The sequence below is a fragment of the Phodopus roborovskii genome, unplaced genomic scaffold, assembly GCF_943737965.1.
Source record: "Phodopus roborovskii unplaced genomic scaffold, PHOROB, whole genome shotgun sequence".
In the NCBI taxonomy this organism is placed as follows: domain Eukaryota; kingdom Metazoa; phylum Chordata; class Mammalia; order Rodentia; family Cricetidae; genus Phodopus; species Phodopus roborovskii.
This window is the reverse complement of record NW_026126567.1, coordinates 34,038,220-34,057,534: the sequence shown is the minus strand read 5'-3', so window position 1 is coordinate 34,057,534 and position 19,315 is coordinate 34,038,220. Positions and strand designations below refer to the sequence as shown.

Sequence of the window (19,315 nt, the reverse complement as noted above, 5' to 3'; positions counted from 1 at the left end):
CTGAAGAGTAGGCTTGGAAAGGTTGATGAGTTCCCAAGGCCACTACCTTGGAGTAGTGGTGGAAGAACAAAATCGTGTGACCCCCCCCTAGATCTGATCTTGTGTCCCTTCAAGTCTTCTGCATGCCTGCTTAGGGAGCATGGTCATGGAGCATGCTGTGTGACTCAAGAATTGGAATTTAGAGTCTGGCCTAGTCTCCTCACTTCCAATTTCAACTTAACTTTGCCACTTTTGCACAGATACAGATACACACAGACACAGACACACACACACACACACACACACACACACACACACACACACATGCACAGAGTCACAGACACAGATACACATTCACACACATACACACACACACATACATATATGTACACCCACAGACACAGATACATGTGCACACACACAGATACCCAGAGACACACACATGCACACACACACACACACACACACACACACACACACCACCACCACCACCACCACCATACACCACTCTTGACCACTTTTCCCCATCCTGCATACTAAGTAGTATAAAGACTTGTCTTGTTCACTGTAGCTCTCAGTACTAGAAGGAAGGGAATTCTGGTGTTGTTTCCTGCAGTATTCTCATCATCTAGAACAAAGCAATCATACAGTAGGCACTCAACAGGTGTCTGCTGAAAGAAGTAATGAATGAACAAGTTAATAAATGAATGATCTGTTTGACTCTGGCTTTGCCCCTAACAACTCTTGAGTCAGCACTGGGAGACAGAAGGTGCATCTGTCAAAAGTGTGTTCACCCTTATTTCTGGTACAGTGGATTGACCTGTGATTTCTATGCCATCTGCTTGAAAGGGGAAAGTTCTGTCATAAGTTGAAGGATGCTTAGAATGGGTGCCAATACAAGTTGTTTTTTAGCCATGCAGATTTACAAGTTCAAAGATGTTTAGGAACTCATGACTTGGAACGTTAGTGACCCAGTTCCTCAGAATTAGCATGCTGGGCTCCCAGGCTTCCTCTGGAAATTGCATCCCTCCCATGTCTTCCTCTCTCATGTCACATGCTCCTCCTGGAGGGAAGCCACTTCAAACCATGACTTCCTAAGTTATCTCTTCCTTAAAAATCGTCTGGACATTTTTATCCTTCAAAACTCATGTGAAAATCCTAAAGTGCCAGCTCCCCGTTTTCTCTCTGAGGACATGGCTAAAAAGAACAGCCTCTGAACTTGGAGTGATCCTCATAGAAGACATCCTATCTACTGACACCTGTCCCTCTTCTACTCTCCAGAACTGTGAACAATAAATTCCTGTTGCTTGTAAGTCACCCAGTCTATGGAATTTTTTTTATAGCAGCCTGAACAGATGAGGCAAGTAGCCTTCTGTACACAGTTCAGTTACTGCTTATAGCTTCTAAGGATGTAGGAATGACTCAGTAGTTAACTGTGATTGCTAATCTTCCAGGGGACAGAAGCTGGGTTGCCAGCACCCACTTTGAGCAGCCACAACTGCCTGTAACTCCAGCTTCAGGGAATCCAATGCCAGCATACATGTGGCACAACCACTCCCATATTCATAAATAAAAATGAAAATAATTCTTGGGAAAATTAAGGCTTCTAAGAAGTCCTCAGGGGTCAGGGGTTATGACTCAGCAGTAGGGTGCTTGCCTAGCATGTGTGAAATACAAGGTTCAGTCTCCAACCATGCCCCAAATGGGGAAAAAAGAATTTGAAAACGAGGCTGAAATAAGATATTCTGAATTCAGAGCAGCTTACTGGACAAGATCTGTCCCACTAGCTCATACCCCGAGCACTTACAGTGCTTAATTTAGACCACCATTGAGGTTTTCATTTTACTATCATCTATTAAACTATTAAACTGTTAAAACCACTATGATGTCAAGTCCTTGTTCTGAACTTGTTACAGATCCCTGGATCTTAGGTCATGGATCCCAAACACAAATGACTGTATATGATTAGAAAAACATGTAGGTAAAGGTGCCAGAGCACAGATATGGTGGTGGCACACCTTGGCGACAGATCTTGTCATGGACTTGGATGGGTTTCCTGGGGAAAGTCTCTTCAGAGCCAGCTTGGAATACAGACTAAAAGACAGGAATTAGCATCAGAGTGGTTGTGGACTAATCAACTGCTGATTAAGCACAGAGAGGAAGATAGGTGCCTTCCGGTGGTGACCTGGAGGAGGGTTTCCTGGACCAGGACTGGGATCTGCTGTACCTGGCTTCATTCGCAGCATTCTGGCAATGAGAGTGACATGCACAACATGACACAGACTTGCTGATCCATGTTAGAGTGGAGGGTGAAAAAACTATTAGCTGGTGTCCCCCAAGTCTGATAGGCTTTAGCTGTTAAATGGGCCAGGGGCCAGGACCGACCCTTCTAACCTCACTCATGGCCCCTATCCCTGTGAGCCCAGCAAGAGATGTGCTACTCGGATGAAAGGTATTGCATCCTTCATCCCCACTGGGAAGGATGGCACCCCCTAGGGGCACCTGCAAGCCATTTTCCAGAGATTTCACACCCTCTTTACAGTTTTCCTTTTACAAGTCTATGACAGGTCTAAAGGTCATGCAATATATGAGATATGAATCTCCCCCTTTAAAGAAGTTATCTGTAACATGATAGTGTTTAAGACACTGATTAGGAGACAATGTTTAGAAATCAGCTTTGTGTGAGGGGTGGGAAGGAAAAAGAGGAGGCTTTGAATTTAGCTTTCTTTTATCCATGCTGTTTCCTAGGGCTGGGTGGGGTGGGGCAGGGGACCTCTGGTGTCTGGGCCCTTTGCTATTCTGAGCTTCAGATTAAGAGGCTATTTTCAGCACAGCCACTGGTCAGTAAAGCAGAGCTGAGGTCCCTAGGCCTGGTGGCAGCAGCTAAATCCCACAGGAGCCAGTAGGCAATAGATAAGTGCCCTCCCATGGGGACTGGTAGCAGAGATTCCTGGAGCAAGAGTGGGATTCAATATGTCTAGTCTCACTTCTTGCATTTTGGTAGTGGGTAGCCCTGGGCGTAGGAGAGTGAGTGAAATCAGAGGGCCTCTTTTCTGCTGTGTTGGCCTAGCCTCAAGACGGGGGTTTTGTGGGGACCTCCAAATGCTCTCTACACCTTCCTTGTTGAATGGGATGTGATCCCTTATGCCTCCTGCTGTAGGGGTCAGGCTACCTACACTCCAGCAAGACTTTGGAGGTCAAAGTCCTTTCCTTTGTTGACCAGCTGCATCTGGCACAGAACTCGGGCATACACAGCCGCATGCATCTCTACCTTGCCCATCTTGGTCCTGTTGGTCATCCCTGGCCAGGGTGAAGACTGTGCAGCTCCCTATCCCTGCTTTCATATCTAGTCCCTGGGCCTTCTCTGAGGCTCTTTGTTCTGCATTCACTCCTTGCACTCTGTCTGGCCTGGTCCCCTCAAACTTTTTCCCAGGAGGAGAGCAAACATACAGAAGGCATGGGTCCATCACGTCTGCATTTGTTGTCTGTAACCAAAGGATGATTGTGATAGAGAATAACAGAAGCCCCTTAGGCATGTCTTCTTCCAAAGCCTTCAGAGTCCTTCCAGGGCTTTTATAGTCATGCAAGTGGTGGGAACCCCTGCAATTAGGACCAGCTGAACTCTCAAGGGCACTCCAGCACCCTGGACAAAAGGACTAGGGAGTTGCCCTAACCCTTTCTGCTTACATTCTTAGGCTCCATCTGCTCTGCAGGAGGGATTCATAAGTCTGACCCTTGAGAGGAACGCCATTAGAGAACAAGGCCTTTAGTAAGATTAGCCCCATGCAGGTCATAAAGGAGGCAAAAGGTTGGAGTGGGTGTTCAGGGACTAAGCTGGGACCTCAAGACAAGGGAGAGAATGGCAGATGGTGCCAGTTTTAATATTAGATATTAACTCCCTAGACTCTGGTGTCTGTGTAACAGAGGGACCTGGGCAAGAAAGGGTGGTGTCTGGGTGTCTGGAAGTGGCGTATGGGTGAGTCTAAGATGCTAAGTTGGGGACAAGAGTTGCCTTGGGTCAGGTAAAGCCACAGAGTGTGGTGGTATTAAGTGCAGACATGAGCTTCTGGGACCTGTGAGTGTGTTGTTCCTTTTTGGCTTTTACTCTAGTCTTGTCTCCAAGCAGGTACCGTGAGGAGCTCACATAAGGAAGGCTCTTAACTGCTGAGCCATCTCTCCAGCCCCTCCCAAAGTTCTTAAAATTGGGTTGTTGTTAGTTTTTAATTTCTGTTATGAGTTTTTAAAAAATATTTTCTCTGCAGAGAATATTAGTTTCTTTCAACTTCAAGTCCCTTTCCCAGGCCTGGATCCAGGGGATACTATTCATTGTGTGATGGAAACATTGGGGTCTTTAGGCAGAAAGATGCTGGTTGAGGTCCCTCCCATCCTCTAACTGGTCACTCTAGACTGCTGGAAGACTCTGGAAGAAAACAAAAAAGTCTGATTGATGGAGGCAAAAGGAGGCTTCTGGAAGGAGACTGCATTGTGTCCAGTCTCAGAAAGTTCCTAAAGGACAGATCCTGGATAGTGGGTAGAAAAAAAAAAAAAATAAGTGGCTTAGTCGGGACCACAGCTGACATCATACCTGGGAAGCTGTCTCCTAAGGATGCTGCTGCTATTGATCTGTCACTGTCCGTAGAGCATCTGGCAGAATGCTGATGCCTAGACACTTGTCACTTGTTCCAGATTTAATCTTAAGCACAGGTTCCTCTAACTCACCAAGGTAGAACCTTTGTCCACTATCAGGTAGCTGGGCTGCCAAGACATCCGATTTTGGACTAGAAAATTGATGATATCTGACTCTAGCTTAACTTCAGGTTAACTGTAATTTCTCACAGATGTAATAGTTATGTTACCTCCCCCACTGACCACATGGGGAAACCGAGGCCCAGAGAATGAAGTAAGTCTTCTAGAATCACACAGATCAGAGGAGGCTGGACTGGTCTATCCATTCACGCAGGTTGACTCCGGAACCTAGGATCATTGCCTCTTAGGGAGTCTGCTATAGGCAGTGCAGTTGGCAGAGCCTGCAAACACCAAGTGGCCTGAAGGAGAGCAAGCCTGCTGTGTGGCCTCAGCTGGTGGCCTGAAGGCTGTGTGGCCTCAGGCTAGCTTCCTGCATCAAAGCACCTCCCAGGTGAAGGGTGCTGATAGTCACTCTTGTGAAACGTAAGAACGTTGGATACCCATCCCACTGAACACCCATGGGCTCTCTGCCGCCCGCTGCCCCCAGAGCTCTTGGTCTCAGGCCTAAAACCCAGCTCTCCACCCTTAAATGTGCCAGACAAGGAGAGAAAGGAATACATAGAACAGCAATGGGGCTGTGATTACAGATGTAGGTTTATGATTCAGAGTGATTGCTACACCTGAAAATAGTGTTGTATGCTTATCACGAGGACCTAGAAAAAGAACAAATCATTAAAATGAAAGATAGAAATACCGCTGACAGTTCTATCATCACGTTAATTTAGGTTGTAACCTAAATTAGAGAAGGAAGCAAGAGAGGAGAAGAGAGATGTGGGAAGAGGAGGGAGGAGGGGTAGGTACCTAAAATTTAGGTGGTTAAACACTACAGAGCAGCCACACATTTACCTTATAGGGGGAAATACAGGCCAGGTCAGGTTATTCCCAAATTCCCCAACTATGATCTTACTCTAATGTGGCGAGACAGGCCCTGTGGTGGTGTCTTGCCCTGCACTGGATAGAGTCTGGACAGGGTCAGTTCAAAGGTGCACCGTGGACACCCTGAAGCTTGGTGGGTGTACTTGGGAATCTTTGATGTTTGGTTGGGAAGTCAGGATTGTGTTATCTTTGGAAATTTCTGCCACTTTATCAGGGCCTGGCCAGTTACAGCTTAGTCTTTCCAGATGCCAGGGCTAGGACAGGTACATGCCCCTCCTTCTTTCAAAAAATTATATCATCTTTATATTAGTTTACAAAGTAGTGGGAGCAAGTTGTATGAATCCCAGGGCACCAGCCAGGGGTTTTGCTCCCCTCATCACCCCTGGTCCTAGAGCTCTTCCCTTCAGATGAAGTGTCTGAGGGCTGCAGGTGGAGCCAGTGTGGACTTGCGTCCTATTATCCTGCCACTCAAATGTGAATGCTACACACCCAACACCATGTAGCAGACAAAGACAAATAAAGGTAACAATACTTTGGCAGGTAAAGAAATGACCACATGGCTGTGGGGGAGGTACTCTAGCTGGGATGGGATGCATAGGGAAGGGCTTCTAACCTCAGAAGCTATGAGTTGTAGGTGGCCACTGAGTACCAGAAACATACAGATGTTCAGCAACCTCAAACTACACACCAGAGGATCACACAGAAGCAATCAATTTGCCGCCATTGTCGTTTTCCAGCATTCACAGGAGGTGGCCGTGGATACAGTAAGTCAGACAAATGACACAGATGGGCTCATATCTAGGGTGGTTTGAATGGGGATATTTTTACTCTATCGTCAGCTTGCTTGGGTAGCAAATGCATTTTGACTTAGTAATATTATCTTCTAAGGATGAACTTACAGAGGATAGCGTCATCCCAAGTTAAAAGAGTAGCTGAAAAATTAGAAAGTACTGCTAACATTAAGCACTTTTTTCTTTTGTTTCTTGAAACGGTGGCTGCTAGAAAGAACTACTGTCACACGTGCCTTACATCTGTGGATCATGACAGAACTGCTCTTGGTGACAGTATGGAGACTAGGGGTTGGTAGCTAGGAAGTATGGGTAGAAGGGAGACGGACTCCAATCTCCCCAGAATAACTACAAAGGGGGCTGCCTTTGAGATAGTAGGGCTCCCACTCTGGGGTTCCAGGCAGAGCTCTGGGTTCAATGTACTGGGTTCAATGGATGTGTCTCTTGAGGATGCCCCAGCCCAACAGGCCCTGGCTTCTAGCATCGCATGCTAGAGCCCCAGTAGAGGCCCAAAGGGCCAGCTGTTACAGCTCTGTCCATGGAGACCCTTCTCAGTAGTCCTCAGGTTCTGCCTCACCCTTGAAGGGCCCGCTGGAGTATCTCCTTGGCTCTGGTAAGGGCCACTTCTGAAGGAACAACCACATCAGGTGTCACGCCCACCCCTTCCCAAGAGCTGCCATCTGTGGCACCCACAGAGCGAGCTGTGGGGATGGTGATGTAGAGGTGGGTATCATCCACATGGTAGGTCTGTGGCGGCTGGCAGCCTCCACTGGTCACTTCACCAATGACCAGTGCCCGGCCCAGCCTCTTCATGATGTAAGTAAATTCCTCAGCAGCACCGGCTGTCACACCACTGGTGAGGATGGCCACACTCTTCCTGGAGCCATAGCGTTCACCTGGAGGACAAAGACCCTTCAGCATGGGCTCAAATCAATGCCCTACCTTTTTCTATTTGGTGCAGAGGTGTAGAGGACCACAGGTTTAGTCTTCTGTCATTATGTGGACTCCTGGCTGGCCATTCATGTGACCAAGCACTGCCATGTGCTGTTTGTGGGCAAATGAAAGGAAGTCTTGCCCTTCCCTGAGCTCTGGGCATGCAGCTGTGTCCTGAATAATGGTATCCCCAACTCTAACCTGAGAGTCGTTTTGCTCTGGGCCCCCAGAAGAGCAACATTTATTACTTTATTACTAGGTTGTTGCTTGAAATTTTTGAGTAGCTATGTTAACAAGTAAAAGAAAATAGATGAAATGAGCTTTAATCATGATTTGATAAGACAACATGTCAACGACATGTTTACTGAAAATGAAATTATTATCCAGGAACACAGAGGTCCATCTCTGCTTCTCACTCCCGCTCCTCCCATTATAGCTTCCCCATCCTTTCCCCCATAGGTCTTCTGAATCCGGTGTGGATACAGTCAGTGAAAATGCATCTCAATAAGGACCACTCCTGCTTAAGTCTCAGTGGCCGAAGGTGGCTGCTGGGTCCCTTATCTGACCCAGACCAACATTCTAGAATCTCTAAATCTGAGGTTTTGAATATCTGTTTAAATTTAGAATTTACATAATTCTACTTTTTTTTTTCCTTGACAGTTTTCAATGTTATTGGATAAAACCTCGGAAGCTATGGTGGCAAAAGGCTTACATAATGAGAAAGTGTAGGCGTGAAAGTTGCTAGGTGCATCTCTGGTCAGAGGCACCCTGTTGGGTCCCTCTTGGCGATGGGAACACAGAGTCCACACAGAGCCCTTGATTCTGTATGCTGGGCATATGGGGGGCATTTACCAAGAAATATGGCGTTGAGAGTCAGGGATCTGTGAAGGGTTGCGTCTGCTATACTGTATATTCTCTGACCCAGGCAAGTAAAGGAAGGCCTGTTAGCAGCTGGGCATTTCTTCAGCAATTATGATGAGCTGCTAGTGAGAGTTCAAACAAGATGAGCTCCAAAAACCCCCATCTGGTTAGCAAGGCAAGGGGGCGCCCTTGTCCTGTATCTGTTCCACAGGCTGCTGGTATTACTGTCAAGAGTGGGGGACGTGTGTCAGGCAAAGTGACATTTGAGTCTTGGCTCTTTCACTTGTTAGCTGGGGGACCCTAGACAAGACATTCAAACCATCTGGTGCCCACTTTTCTTCTCTAGACATGTGCTCTCAGATTCTGAAGATTGTCCCAGTGCTGGATCCTCAGGACCGGGACAGAGACCTTATGATGTTATGGTCATTTTTATGTACTCTCAAGCTGTCTTTCTCTGATTTTCCCAGAAGGGTTCAGAATGGGAAGAGGGAAAATAAGGCTACATGTACCTGTGAGCTGAGCGTGGGTCCAGAGTTCGCTGACAGAGTCATTGGGCCGGCTGTAGATCTTGTCCAGCAGAATGGGGGGTGACTCGTCAAAGAAATAGGAGCACAGGGCTGAGATGGAGGAGGTGGGCCCACCGATGTTGAACCTGAGGGAAGCAGAGACAAAGAGGGGTTGAGCTCTCACAGAGGGGCTCAGTGTCCCCCTAGAGCTTGGGTCTTTGTCCTGTGAAGAAGGGTTCTAATTTCAGAGTGTCTTAATTCTGCACCCCTTTCACATTTCCAAAGGTGACATGACCCAGGGAATTCCACAGAGCACTAGCCTCTCTTGAGATTAAAAAGTTTGTGAGCAAATGCTTTCAGAAAACACCAGCTGGGAGTGGCGACTCCCACTTTCAATTCCAGTACTGGAGAGGCAGAGGCTGGTCTACAGAGTGAGTTCCAGGTCATCTGGGACCACACAATGAGACTATCTCAAAACAACAACAATAAGAAAAAGAGAAAGAATTTGAAAAAGAAAATAAAATGAAGAGAAGAAAAGAAAGTACTGATATGGACCCTGCTCAGATATATTAATGTGCTAAAGGCTCTGGTGAGTCCTGTAGTGGGGAATTTGTTGAGATTGTTTTCCTACACATCAGCCATGGACTGCTCCTTTGTACCCATATTGCCTGTGAATAGAACACAGTGACCCTTGGTGTGATAGTAAACTCAGGATTGTGGAAGGATAACCTTGCATGGCCCTTGCCTGTCTGGAGCTGACAGTGTTTCAGAAGACTCTTCTAGTTGACAGCCATGAGCTTTCAGGGCCCTTAACCTCAGCATCTGACCCCCAAACCCACAGGTCAGAACAGTCTAGGCCAAGGGTACCTGTAGCTGGACTTCCCCTTCAAAAATGTGGATGACATTTAACAAAAAAATATGCTTGTCCTGGTGGTGGCTCTGGTGTTTGTTAAGGTGTCTGAGGTGATCAGCTAAAGTTCTGGGCATGTAGAAAATCCGGCCATGGAAAATGTTCTCCTAGGGAGGAAAGCCAGCCTTGCCATGGTTCAGCACCGCCACCTAGTGACTGTTAAGGGTAATGTGAGAGCTGCGTTCACAGGTGACCTGGGCGCTTAGGTGGGTGGATAGGCCAGCCTTTCTCTAGCAGCAGAGGAATGAAAATGTTCTCATGGAAGAAAAGCGGCCTGTTCTTTCTCACACTGGTGATGGTGCTTGGGATATTCCCACTAACAGGCTTAGGACTGGAGGGGACCAGAGTCTCGTCACTGCCTGAGGACTCTTCTGCTTGGAGGAGTGGGAGGTGATGGGGAAGGGGGTTGTAATGAGAACTCACCACTTATAAAATGGGTTTTTGTTGTTTTTCAGAAGCAAAGTGGGTTTTTGTTGTTTTTCAGAAGCAAAGGGAGGTGAATGGGTGAAAATATCCAACAACCATTTGTTACGCAAAGTTTTCTTTTTACAGTGGTGTCTGTTCATTTCCAAATTGTCCCAGGGACCCTGGCTTTGTGATGCCCATGAGAATGGCTGTCTTGGGGGTGATCTTGCAGAAGTTCAGCCACAGTGGAGAGATGACAATTAGGATTATAGATTGCACAATCCCCCTTGGAGCTACTGACACAGGGGCCAAGGAACAGATTCTACCTTTCCCATCCTTGCCCACCCATTTGATTTCTTCTGTTGGGCAACGGATGTGGGGTAACTCTTCACCTGAGAGACACATCAGGATCATCAGGGGAGTTTTAAAAAACTGCCAGTGTTGAAGTCTCAACAGCTAGTAAGATCTCAACCTCTGGGCTAGTTGGCCAGCTCCCTGGCAGGCAGGTGGCCTAGTTCGTTTCAGATCCTTCCTTGTGTTCTTGTGGCTTTGACTGTATTCAGGCAATGCAATGGCTCAGTCTGGAATCACTGCCCAGCCCACTGACCTCATGTCGATGATCAGAGCATCTGTGTGTACAATCTTTTTCCAGATGTGCTCTACCAGCAGCTCGGAGACCTGGGTAAGCAGCTCACAGTCCCCAAACATGTCGAATCTCAAGTAGCCAATGTTGTCCTCCAGCACATTTGTGTGGAAGGAAAACTTGATCAGATCTTCAAAGACTTCTGGGGAAGGAATCTGGAAGAGTGGGAAGCCTAGCTCAGTATCAGGAGAGCGACAAAAGGCAGTGCCAGAGGAGTGCCATGGGCTGATAAGGAAATGGGAAGGAGTTGGTGGTGCTTGGAGTGGGTAGCATCTGGGTGATAGCCCTTGAATGGGAACCATGTGTGTCGAATAAGGCAATTGATCAGAGACATCCTTGCAGTTAATGCTCAACTCTGCCAACCTCACCAGACACTTAATGTCCCTGGATTCATCTCTTCTGTTGGGATGGGAAAGGAAGATATTAGTAATCTTTCCCAGGGGCCTGGCCCTGGGATAAGCACTTTGCAGCCCTCTTCACATTTTACAGCCACCCTGTATAGAAGACACTGTTACTGTATTTCCAGGACACTCCTGAAGCACAGACAAGGCAACTAATTTGTCTGAGTTCCTCGCAGACAGGAACAGGTGTAAAAGGAATCCACTCCAACCTCAATTCGCCCTCTTTTACTCCATGACCCTTGCTATGCTGGGAAAACAAAACAAAAACAAACAAACCAACATGACAATTTTGGAATCTTGGATTCCGGAAGCCTAGTAAGACGTCCCCCACCCCAGTGTGGCTCCACTTTGTTCTCTCCCAAAAGCTGATGCAAGTGGTGGGACTCAATGATTTAGATAGAGGGCAAAGAGGTCTGTGTGGACTAAACAGTGGCCTGTAGCCCTTCCTTTCTCTCAGGTCTTGTCTGATTGCAGGTGATTGGCCCAGCTGCCAGGCTCCTTATATCTTTGTACTCTCTGCCGACAGACATCTCCATGTGGCACAAGTCTTTGGAGCCCTAGCACACAAGAGTCATGACCTCCCACCACGGGAGGACAGATGCTGATAGACCCTTTTCACCTGCGGAGGGTGAATGCGGAGGGCATTCCCCAGACTCACCAGGGTCCCAGTGGGATCTTTCCACACCCTTACTTCCTACTTGCCCTCTTCCTGCCCAGTGACTACCTCCCAGATGAGCTGCCGTTACTTTAGCCCTCACCTCAGGCCAAAGCAAACCCTTGTCTACTCACTGACCTCACTGATGAGAAAGTGGGTGGAGAGGGGTGGGAGTGCTCTTTGACGGAAGGCTTAGGTGGAGTGGGATCTCCATGAATCCCATGCACTTCGGCCTTGGCCAGGTCACTTCCCTGCCCACACCTTCCCAGCTGCCACACTTGGCTAATTTCACCCGTTGCTTCACCTGGATGCTTCGGAGCTGGCTTTCAAGTCTTCTGAGTGCAGCCACCACCTTGCTCCCAATCTCCCACCAAGCTGGTCATTGGAACAAACATACATTCACACACCTCATCCCATGATGTGTACTGTTCCTTGTTTGGAGGGAAGATGACAAATTAGCTCCATACCCAGGCCTTTGGGCTGTGCCTTAGCACTCCAGGACCTGTGTCCAGTCTCCATACTTTACCTCTAAGGACGCAGTGCATCCAAGTAACGTAAACTTCGTACTTTCAGGGAAGGAAATTCTCACTTTGGAGCCTCAGGTAACTTGCCAAACCCCTTCCCCTACACTGACAGTGGGAACTCATGAAAACTCCTATCTCCTACACGCTGCAAGAGAGAATACCAAACAAATCTGATATGCAAAGTAGGGTGCAAGGATTTGTTGAGGATTCTATAGGGTTGTCCAGGGACCATGGACCCAGAGAGTAGGAGAGACAGCCCAGTGAAGGGAAGAGAGGACATGACTAGTGAAAATGTAAACACAGAAGCCTGCTGCTATAGTCTTGCATTGTGCACGTAGCCACACACATGCTGAACTGGACAGCTCACTCCCAGAACTGGGCCAGGCCAAGTCTTTCTTGTATCTTACCTGCATGGGTACAATCCCAGGAATTCGGTCTTTGGCATCCTCTGGGATGTGTGCTGTCTTCAGGTGTGGGTCCCCAGAGAGCATTTGCAGGTCTGCTCCCAGCATCTCAGCCAAGGCCCCTTCTGAAGTCACCCTTGCATATCGGCTCTGCAGACGGCTAAGCTTGGCAGCCATCTTGGCCCCCAACTCAGGGGAGGCATAGTTATCTGCCACCAGTTTTCCAGCTGTCTGTAGAACTGTGGGCACCTTGGCACGCAGGGCTACTATGTCCTGGGCTGTGGAAAGGGCCTCACTCATGGGCACAGTGATGTCAGGTTCCACACCAGCCAAGTCCCAGGCCTCACCAGTGGTAGCACTCAGGGCCATCTGGGTAGGCATGGAGGCATACAAGGGGCTGTTGCCCACCTGGTAGATGCCCACAGAGAGTGCCCCTCCGGCTGTGGGCTCTCCAATCACTGTGGCCCGCTGGAGATCCTGCATGGTGTGAGCAAAGGCCTCGGCTGCAGAGCCACTGGTGTGGCTCATGAGGATGTAGAGGTCCTTGTGGGGACCATAGCGCTGCCCAGCAACCAGCGGCAGGGTCCATATCTCTGTGACCCTAGATGTTGCCCTGTCAAAAACAGAATAGAGATGTTTGCGGGGTTCTGCCTCAAAAAAATAGGAGCAGAGCAGGGGTACAGCAGAGGAGTAGCTGCCAGGGTTGTAGCGCAGATCAACAACCAGTGCAGCTGTGTCCACCAGCCGCTGCCACACCAGCCGTACCAGCTGAGGTCCTATGGCCTTCACTGTCTCTAGCTCAGCCATGGCATCAAACCTCAAGTAACCCAGCTGACCGGGTAGCACATCCGTTTTGAACAGGGCCTCGATGAGATAAGAGAGTTCCTCTGGGGAGGGAACAGCAGGGGGTGGCAAGGGGACCTCCTCCGCCACCAGCTCACCAGGGCTGTGGAACACCAGCAGGCGGTGATCCTCGGATACCTCCTGCAGGTCAGCTGTGAGCTGTGAGGCCAATGATTCCAAATCCACAGCTGTGCGGTACGCTCCTTGGGCCAGCTTGGATCGTAGCAGAGCTCTGGCCTGCTCTGCGACCTCTGGCCTGGCATAGTGCGCTTCCAGCAGGCGGCCGGTGCCTTCTACCAAGGCACCCAGGCTGCGGTGGAAGTCCAGAACCTCCTGAGCTCTCTCTAAGGCCTCTTCAGCCAACACGATGGCATCAGGCACTACACCACCACCCAGCCAGGCCTCACCGTGGTTGTCAATAAAAGTGAGTACAGGTACTGTGAGTGCCAGGCCACCTTCCGGCGAGTCCAGCAATGGCACCGTGCAGGTGTGCAGCAAGCTACCGGCAGTGATCTCCCCTACCAGGGTGGCCCAGCCTAGGGACTGCATTAGGAAGGCGAACTCTTCAGCCGCGGTGGCGGTTCTGTGGCTGGTAAGCAGGTACACCCCACGCTGGTTGCCATACCGTTGGCCTAGCAGCTCCCTGTGGCTGAAGTGCTCCTGGGTGACGTTGGTGCGGCGGTCATAGGTGGTGAAGAGACGCACGGGGCCAGCCTCAGGGCCCTGGAAGTAGGACAGCAGCAGCGGTACAGCGGAGGACGGTCCTCCAGGATTGTGACGCAGGTCCATGATGAGGTGCTCTGTGTCCTGCAGGGGCTCCCACACCTGGTGCAGCACGTAAGGGCCCAGTGCCCTCACCACAGAGGCATCTGCAAAGCTGTCAAAGCGCAGGTAGCCCACATTTCCTGGCAGCACAGACACTTGAAACACAGAGTCCACGAGGGCCCTCCGGGCATCTTCTTCCTTGGGTACTTCAGGAGTGGCTTCTGGGGGGTCATTAGGCCCAGTCTCAGGCCTAGAGGAGCTTTCTCTGGGTTCGGTGGCTCTCACCAGGAGCCTGGGGTCCTCTGAGACAGCCTGCAAGCCAGCATTGAGCTTTGCCACGAGATCCTCCTCAGAGACCACTGCAGAATAGTCCATACTAGCCAGGTGGTGTAGCAGGCCCGGCACTCGGTCCACCAGTGTATAATAGTCCTGCAGGGCTTCCTGAAGTCGGAGGACAACCCCTGGCAGGGCACGGCGCAGGGTGAGGATGGCCAGGGCCTTTTCTAGGGCCTGCTCTGCAGGTGTCCCCACGCAGGGTAGCACTCCACTGCCTTCCCATGTCTGGCCACCTCCACCCAGGGGCCCCAGGGACCTGGACACAGGCACTGTGAGGAAGAAGTTGGACTGGCCTATTCTCAGCTTCTGGAGGTCCAGGGCACCCCCCTCCGTCCGCTCACCCACCACGATGGCCCTGCGCATCTGCTTGAGGATGTAGGCGATGTCCTCAGCCACGCCCCCAGTACGTCCACTGGTGAGGACTACCACATCTTTGCCGGCACTGTATCTCTCCCCTAGGACCTTCGGCAAGGTCCAGATCTCAGTGGTGGTATTAGAGGGGCGATCATAGATGGTATCCACGTGCATAACAGTGTTTCCAGGGTGCAAGTAGGAGATGACATAAGGGATCCCAGAAATATGACCACCTACACACTGCCGGAGATCTAGCACCAGGGAGGAGGTGTCCATTAGCTGCTTCCACACATGGGCCACCAAAAATCCCCCCAGTTCACTCAGTACCTCCTGGCCAGGGAGGTCATCCACTCGTAGGTAACCCACGTTGCCCTCAAGAACCTCGTGGTGGATGTTCCTCTGTAGCTGGGCCAGCAGTTCTTCTCGGGTGAGGTTGGTGAGTGCTGGTGCTTGCTGGGGAGCCTCATGGGAACTGGGCTCATAGGAGATGAAGAGGCGTGGATCGTTCAAGGAACTCTGCACTCCAGCTGTCAGCACGTGGGCCAGCGTCTGCGGGTCTGAGATGCCCAGAATCTCACGACTCTTCATAGCCTGCTCAATGGCTGCTTGCATTCCCATCAGGTTCTCGGGGAAGCAGTAGTTATCCAAGAGGACCTTGGCCATATCCAGCACCAAGCTTGGCTGGAATAGGTTCTGTATGGGGCTGGCCAGAACACAGAAAAGCAGTGTGGGCAAAACCAGGACCCATTCTCTCATCATTGGGATCCAGAAGCTCTGGCTCCTGGGTCAGAGCTCCCTCGACTGTGTACAAGACTGTGGTCCTGCTCCCAGGGCTGCCTTTCTCCCTTGTCCTTCTTAGCAGGCAGACAGAAGGTCTGGGGCTCAACTTGGGAGTTACATGTGAGGCTTCCAGCTCTGGTAAGCCTTTAATCCTGTCTAATTCAAGTGCATGTGCCAGGGGACTAGGAAGAAGAGGGCAGGGTGGTTTGACCCGGAAGGAACACAGCATCTCATCTTGCTGAGCCATGTCTACATAGAATAACACAAGTAATTGTGTTTATTTTGAGTCCTGACACATACTAGGCCCTGTGCTATGCTTTATACACTAACAGCTTTTACTAAAGCCTTGTGAATGAGAGTTGTTAATCTACAAATAAATACTGTTTTCCTACCACTGTGGGAGATCCATGGCTCTGGAATTAGGCAGATGTAGTTGGAGGTCTGGTTCTGCTGCTGTTTATTCTGTAGACGTAGGAAAGCATTTTATTTATTCAGTAGATTATATGAGTTATTGGATAGGCTAAATATGGAAGTTTTCACAAAGCATTGCAGTGTCCGGAAGTTCCCAATGAAGGCTCAATAACAAGCACCTCATATATTTTACTGCCAACAAGTTCCATAGCTAATCGATCCCACCATTTCAGATGGGGGCAGGTGAAAGATAATGAGAAGAGGCTGGGAAGGCCACCATCATGTCAATGACAAGACTGAGTCTGAGGCCATTGTTGGCCTCAGGAATTAAAGTTTATTCCTATACCTGCTTATGCGTCTAGGTACAATATAGGTCCCCTCACACGTTTGCAACAAGATGAGTGAAATGTCTGGATTTCAGTGTATGGCGCGACGAGTGACAGGACATGAGATGAACAACTCCAGGTCAGATAAGGTTAACTGTGAGGTCTTGAGAGCATCATTTTCCTTGTCAATGGGGACCCCTGTTGGCTAAGGGCTCAGCTTCAGCCCAGCACTTGCAGTGAGAAGTAAGCAGCTCTCTGTGGCCCTAAGCTGCATACAGAATACAGATCATCCTCATACCTGAAGGAATACTCCTGGGAGTCAGTTCCAGGTACATTGCTATGTCCCACCTTTTCTTTTTTTTTTTTTCATGAAAGAAGTGTGGAGTTTTGCTTGTGACTGACTTGCTCTGGATATCTAAGAACATCTGCCATGAACCCTCACCCAGAGCCCCTGCTTCACCCAGGCTGCCTCTTAGCAGGCACAATTCTCTCACATAAGCAGCTATCCCTAGGTCTGATTTATGGGGGGGGGGGTTGTACAGACAGGGAATGGCAGTTTGTGCAGCCACTTCCATTCCCACCTTCTGGCTTCTTGAATTCTTCTGGAACAGACTGGCAGATAGCCCCATGATGTCAGAGCCAGAGAAGGTGGTCCTCCGGGATGAGGATGCAGGAGCTTACCCTGCAATCTGGAAACCCAGAAGTCAACTTCTGGAAATCACTATCTGAAGATGTTTACCAAGTAGTGTGTTTACAAAGGCCAAAGAGGTCAATTAGCTAAAACAAACATATTTTTAGCTGATTAGGATTTGTTTAATACCCAAGTGACATATGGTCTCATCACTCCACTGTTTGCAGCCAATGGAAATGAAGCAGATTTACTTTCGGGATCAGCCAGGGGTGGGGAGCCACAGACACAGGCCTCTCTGAGTGACTGAGCCTTTTCAACCTCCACCTGGGAAGCCCCAACTCCAAACATGCAGTCACAGTTCCTCCAAGAGCATGACTCTATCACTGCTGGAGCCCAAGCCATGCACTGGACAGGGGACAGGGAGAGAGTGAAGACTTCCAGGGATAATGCTCTTTTGGGAACACATATAGCAAAGATGCCCTCCGAGGATATGAGGCAGAAGGTCCTCGTGTACACAAATGAACCATTGTCCAGCATGGGCTACAAAACTACCTATAACCTACCACTCTCTTTACTGGGTGACATGAGATCTGAATTAGGTTATAGACAGAGGTACACTTTAACTATCTGTTAATACACTGGTCTGTATGCCATCCATCTGTCCATTATTTCGATGTTGTAGCCTTCTTGTCAGTCTTGCATTACTGTGTCAGAATACCAGATGTAAACAAGTTAAAAGGACCAGAAAGTTCTATTGGTTCATAGTTTCAGATGGGCATGGAGGCTCACCTGTAATCCGAGCACATAGAAGGCAGAGACAGGGTCCCCAAATCAAGCTGTCTAGCTAGGTTGGTCTAATATCTGAGCCCTGGATTTAAGTTTGAGACCCTGTCTCAAGATGGAGAGTGATGGACACCTGACACCAACCTTTGGCCTCCACAGGCATGAGCATCCCTTCCCACATGTGTGCACACACATGAGAACATGAACACACACCACATGAATATATAACACATACACAAAAAATTGGGGAAGTTTATGAATGCCCCAAATCACACATGGTTTTTATGATAATTATTTATTATCTTTGTTTTATAAACACTTTGGCCCAGAAAATGACATAGACTAGAGGATCCCCCAGCTCCCTTCAAACCTGAGCACCATTCAACGCATCAGCTGTAGCAAAGGGGCTTCTACATCAAGACATTCCTGTGTTAGGAATTATCAGCACTTAAGGAACAATCAAGCTCAAATAGATGCATGTTACAGAGAATGTTACAGAGAGACTGACTGCGGTGCAGGTTAGAAACATTTTTCTAATGAACAGGGATGCGCATTAGTGGAATGAGTCCATTATCTGGTGAACAGGAATTGTCTGAGAAGGATGTGTCCAAGGAAAGCTAAGGTTAGTGGTAAGCACATGGCTGTCTGGAGTGGTGATAAATTACAAAGCACAGGCTGCTATTAACAGAGGAAGCGGTTCTAAACGGTGCTGTCTGGCCCAGTACAAACCACCGGAGGTGTCTGTGCTCAGGTGTGGGCACTCTCCTTGCTATCCTTGTTAAGGGAGAATCTGGGATAGTGCAAGGCAGACAGTGGCATGCATCCTACCTGTTTCCCAAAGACTTGCCTTGTGGATACAACTGACTGGCCTTTGAGATGGATGGTTTTGCTGTCTATGGCTCACAGATTGGAGAAACTCCTTGGGCTTCCTTGGAACACATTGGGGAGAGATAAAAGGGTCATCAGACCCCAAGGCAGGTATTCTGCATCAAAACAGATTCTGTCTGCCAAGATGAGGTCTGAAACCAACTCCAGAGATCTAACCCTCTGTTTATGTGTCTGGCATATTTTCTCAATATTTTTTAGCTCTCTCCTCTTGTTCCTGGCACAAAGGAAAGGTCGTAGAGGTAGGGGATTGCCTCTCGGTGAGCAGCATAAGGACAGCACCCCCTCCATGCTTTCAGCATCTCCATGCACATTACAGTGACCATTTCACCATGAACAGAAGGAGCTTTAGGAGCTGTGTCTAATGTAGCACTGTGCTGATGGGCTCATCACCCATGTCAGTGGCCAGAGGGTGGCCATACTGTGTTTCAACCCATTGTGGTGGGCAAGCAACTTTTGACAAATGCTACGTGAAAATAACCCAGTGGCATGAATGCCAGAGACCCATCTTGAGTCTCTCCTACTGTGTTCTATCTTTGTCCACTGCACCAGATCAGTTTGTCCTGTGCC

The 19,315-nt window shown here is 49.0% G+C and overlaps 1 protein-coding gene across 1 annotated transcript; it reads right to left on the bottom strand.

Moving 5' to 3' along the window:
- Nucleotides 1-6,836: 6,836 nt before the first annotated feature.
- Rbp3 (retinol binding protein 3) lies at nt 6,837-15,724 on the bottom strand. Its single transcript, XM_051202498.1, has 4 exons — nt 12,635-15,724; nt 10,612-10,802; nt 8,693-8,835; nt 6,837-7,285 (listed from the first exon to the last, which is right to left on the bottom strand). The coding sequence occupies exons 1-4, from the start codon at nt 15,686-15,688 to the stop codon at nt 6,963-6,965; spliced, it is 3,711 nt and encodes a 1,236-aa protein (XP_051058455.1). The 5' UTR covers nt 15,689-15,724; the 3' UTR covers nt 6,837-6,962.
- Between the last annotated feature and the right edge of the window lie 3,591 nt (nt 15,725-19,315).

Excerpts from the sequence above, each read along its gene's own strand:
- Rbp3 (XM_051202498.1), bottom strand. The coding sequence starts at position 15,688 with ATGATGAGAGAATGGGTCCTGGTTTTGCCCACACTGCTTTTCTGTGTT. Across the intron at positions 10,803-12,634 it reads CTGGGATTGTACCCATGCAG|ATTCCTTCCCCAGAAGTCTT; the intron begins GTAAGATACAAG and ends CCACTCTTCCAG. Across the intron at positions 8,836-10,611 it reads GCTCTGATCATCGACATGAG|GTTCAACATCGGTGGGCCCA; the intron begins GTCAGTGGGCTG and ends TGCTTCCCTCAG.